Here is a 4701-nt window from a genome sequence, read left to right on the forward strand (position 1 = left end):
GCCGGGCCTTTTTTTTAAACGCCCGCAACAAATTTGCCGGGAATACGTTATGTATTCGGTAACTTACCGGAAGCTTTAACCGGAACGCTAAACCGGCTAACCCAATTACTTTTAAAATTTAAAAAGGTCCCAACCATTTATTCGATAGCTTTTTTAACGGCTTTTTTATTTTAATGTTCGTTATATTTAATAGTACCCAATCGCTTACCCCGAAAAGCACCGGGGTTTTGCCTTTATTATAGTACTTTTTGTACATATTATTTGCTTTTTTTAACAGTTTTTTAGCTTGCTTTTTAATTGCTTCCAAAGCCCCCGCTTTAATTTTAGCCGTTGCCGAAAGTTTTTTTTTAATTACCCAAAAGTTATAAAATTTTCGTAAGTAAAACCTTATTAACAAAAACGCCGGGGTTTTTTACGACCCCGAATGCACGCTCGTATTGTGCACTTACGTTGCTAAATGCAATAGCAACGCCCAATCGTTTTGCTTTTTGCAGCAAAAGCACCGGAGGTAATGCTTTATTGCTTGGTTTGTCCGTTCCGTTTGCCCGTTGGTTTAAAGGTAATATGCTATCGATAGCTTTTTTGCAACCTTTAGGTATCCGGCAAAAGTTATTTAAAACCCGCTTGTAAATAGCTTGTTCCGATTTAATACAATCCTTTTAAGCGTTTTTAACAACCCCTAAACGTATGCAAACAAAAGGTTCCCCAATTTTTTATTGGTTAATTTCGTGGACGTTGGGATAAAAAAGTTGTATTTGGTAAACCGGTCGACCATTACTAATATTGCGTTGCGCTTTTTGCCGGTTCCATCCATTAACGTTGGGAATTTCCCGATAAAATTTATCGATAATTTTTGTCCCGGGCGGTTTGGTACGGGCAAAAATGCTAATAGCCCGTAAAGTGCTTGTATTTTCGGCTTCGTTTGCTGGCATATTTAATACGTCCGTACGTATTTGCGTACGTTTTTAGCTATACCCGGCCATTTAAATTACCGTTTAAACTTTTTTAAAATTTTGGCTATGCTTTTGTAACCCCCCGTCGGGCTATCGTATTGTTTTTAAAGCATTATTTGCTTAAACAATATTAAATTCGGAATTTAAACTTTTTTTTTATGCTTAAATAAACCGTTGTTAATTTTTTAAACGTTAAGCTTATTTTTTTAAATGCCGCTTTAAACGAAATCGTTTTTTGTTTGTGCTTCGAAAATGCGCTTTAATATCGTTTTAATGTTTTTTTTAATGGTGGTCGTTTTTACGTAAGCTGCTTTTCGGAATTTGGCTAGCAAATCGTTTCGGAATTTTTTTTTTGCCATATCGGTTTCCCCGTTTATTGGTATATTTTAAAAACGTTTTAACAAATTATCCGCGGGGTTTCGGTATTTTGGCTTCCATTTAATTGTAAAATCGTACTTTGCTAAATTTTTAAACCATTTTGTTTAACGCTTTATTACCTTTTTTTTGTTAAAATATAAGTATGGTTTAAATGGTTGGTAATTACCTTAACAATTTTTTGTAAATAAATTAAATAATGCCGTTACTTTTTAAAAGCTTTTACGATTGCTAGCAATTTTAAATTAAAAATTGCATAGCGCAACTTTTTTTATCGCAATTTTTTCGATATGTAAACCATTAAGTGCTACCGGCCGTTTTGCAATTGCAATAGCACCGCCCTTATCGCAAAAGCCAAAGCGTCGGTCCGCACGCATAACGGTTTTAAAGGGTCGAAATGTACCAATACCGAAACTTTCGTAAATAGCAATTTTAATTTGCAAAAAGCTTTTTTTGCAATACTTTTTAAGTAAAATACGGTGTTTTTGCTAAAAAGGTTTGTTAAAAGCACAATAATTTTCGCGTAACCCTTTACGAATTTCCAATAATACCCCGTAAAGCCCAGGAATACCTGGATGTCCTTAACGCTTTCCGGTATCCTTTACTTTAAAATCGCAATAACCTTATCCGATAAGATTTTAACCCCAAATTTGGTTATTTTAAACCTTAAAAAATCGATACTATCCGTTTCGAATTTGCATTTAGCCGGGTTAACGTAAAGCTTAAACCGTTCGAATCGCTTTAGTACCGTTTTTATTGCTTCGCGGTGCTTTTTTTGTATTTTCGAAAAAATAAGGATATCGTCCAAATATACAATGCAATTATTATTAATTAATTTTTTAAGCGCTATATTAATAAAGCTTTGGAACGTTGTTAGGGCGTTGGCCAAACCGAAAGGCATTATTAAGTATTCGTAATGTCCATATTTGCAACGGAAAGCAATTTTCCATTCGTTTTTTTATCGAATCCGTATTTTGTAATAAGCGTTTTTTAAATCCAATTTGGTAAAGTACTGGTTTTTAAATACCCGGTCGAATATTTCGTAAATTAGCGGGAATATTAGCCGGTTTTTTTTGGTAATTTTATTAAAACCTTAATAATCGATATAAAAACGAAACTTTCCGTCCTTTTTTAAAACGAACAAAATTTTAGCGCCGGCGGGGCTAATTAAATGCCGGATCCAACCTTTCGCTATAGCTTTATCGAAATACCCCCGAAAAATTTTTAATTCTTTTTTAAATAAAGGATAAATGCTTTTATAAAGCGGCATCGTTTTTTTTTCCAATTCGATCGCGTAATTTTAGCTTATATGTTTTAGCAAAGGGTTCGATTTATAAAATTACGCATATTTTGTAACTATTTTTTTAACCCATTTCGGAAAAGCTTTTAGCTTTTTCCCGGGGTCTTTCGGGGTTTCCGGGCGTGCAATCGTTAGTACGGTTATCGTTTGTTCCGATTAAATTAATTTTTTAACTATTTCCAACGAAATTATTTTAACCTTTTTGGTAATTACCGAAAACTTTTATTTTATATTTTTAAACCGGATTTTAATATCCTTTTGCTAAAATTAGGGCATGCTTAACGTAATGTTGTACCCGGCCCGGGGTACCATTACGTAAAATATTATTAACTTTTGGGTTATTCCTTAGCTATTCGTTACCCGAATTTTGTATTTCTTTACCTTTAGCGTAGGCATGCGTTTTTTAATATCGAACCACGCCAAATAACCCCCGTTTGGCACCGGTATCTTTTTTGCTTTTACCAAAAAACGGTTATGCAACAAATTAACGTTGCTTTTATTATTAACTAGCGCTTTTAATTTTACCCGGCGACCGTTAATTTATAAATATATTTCGGTTTTCCAACGCGTTTTAGCCGCTAGGGCGCACTTTTAAGCCCCGGTGCTTAAACGGCCAAATAGCGGTATTAAATTAGGTAGCGATATTTTGCTTTTTTTAAGGCACGCCGGCCGGATATGGCCCAGCTTTTTACACCCGTAATACCGTACTTCGGGCCTTTTCCTTTTCGCTTTTTGTGTAATTGCTAGGGCCAACGGGGTTTCCGGGTTATCCGTTCGTATTTTGTATGCTGTAACGATATGGTTTAACTGCCCGCATTTAAAGCAAATAACCGGCTTTTTAAGGGCTAGGACATTTGTATCCCCCGGGGTCCTTTTGTGCGGTTCCGATATTATTTTTGTTTTAAAGGCTTTGGTTTGTAATTTTTTTATAATGTAAGGAAAGCTTTTAAATGTTACCCGTTTTTGGATTTTGGGGCGGAACCGGTTAAAAAGCAATATCGTTTTTATCCATTCGGGTGCTAATTTGGAAAGGTCGTTTTTTACCAAATCCTAACGAATCCGGAACGCTTTAAACGATTCGTAATTTTTTTGCTTAATAGCGGTATTTCCCGCGAACTTTTTAATCGCTAGCTATATTTGCGAATTAGGGTTTTTCGATTTTGCTTAAAACTATCGCAAAAAATCGGTTTAAATAAGCGATACCCCGGTATTTAAATAATACATTTGTTTGTATTTTGTTTATTATGCCCGCCGATAATGGTCGAAAGTGTTAAAGGTTATTTAAATTTTTATACGGTCCTTACCGTAGCGTTCCTTTTCGTTTTTAAAAATAAATTTGTAATTGCTAATGTAATGGGCGATATTTTATTAAATTGCCAATTTTTTAAATATAAAAAGCTTAAAAGTAATTTTGCTTTACGTAAAACCTTTTCGTTATTTAAAAGTATTTTTTTTATTTTCGTTTAAGCTTTTATGCGCATATTTTAACCTTTTGTTTTAAATTTTTTAAATTAAACGGGCGCGTTTGCTTTGGGCTTTTAGCGCGTCGTTTATTTTTTGCAGTTTTTTTACGAAAAGGTTTTCGAAATCGTTAAAAATTTGCGGGGTTTTTTTGGTATTTTGTTCCGGTAACCTAACGGCTTTTTCCAACGTGTTTAACGTAGCGTCGGGCGTTATTATAAGCGGTACGAAATTGCAAATGCCCTTTTTAAGCTTGCTTAATCCTTTCCGGTAATTACCCGGGCTTGCTTTTTAAATAAAAAAGGTGTAAAAAAAGGAACAATATATTAAAAGTTAATTGGTGCAAAAGCGGGTGGTTACCGGGTTACGGGCCGGATGCGGTATTTCTTTTGTTAAGCTTCCGTAAATTTTTTACCAAAGGTGCTATCGCCAACAAAAATTGTTCCTTTTTTAACCTCCCCTTTTTTCGTGCCCCTTCGGGCACCCGGGGTCGGTTTTTTAAATCTTTCGCGCTTTAAGCGCTTTCGTGCAATTTAAGCTTTACCCTATTTTTTAGCTTCGCCATTATGCTTTGGCCGCGACACCGGTAGCTCGCCGGCATATCCCCGGGGG

The 4701-nt window shown here is 35.2% G+C and overlaps 1 protein-coding gene across 1 annotated transcript; it reads right to left on the bottom strand.

Moving 5' to 3' along the window:
• Positions 1 to 3219: 3219 nt before the first annotated feature.
• Positions 3220 to 3540, bottom strand: GGTG_14131 (hypothetical protein; the record flags this gene model as incomplete). Its single annotated transcript, XM_009232059.1, has 1 exon — positions 3220 to 3540. A coding segment is annotated over one exon (321 nt), but the record flags the coding sequence as incomplete, so codon positions are not given.
• Positions 3541 to 4701: the final 1161 nt, after the last annotated feature.

Source organism: Gaeumannomyces tritici (assembly GCF_000145635.1).
Source record: "Gaeumannomyces tritici R3-111a-1 unplaced genomic scaffold supercont2.148, whole genome shotgun sequence".
In the NCBI taxonomy this organism is placed as follows: Eukaryota; Fungi; Ascomycota; class Sordariomycetes; order Magnaporthales; family Magnaporthaceae; genus Gaeumannomyces; species Gaeumannomyces tritici.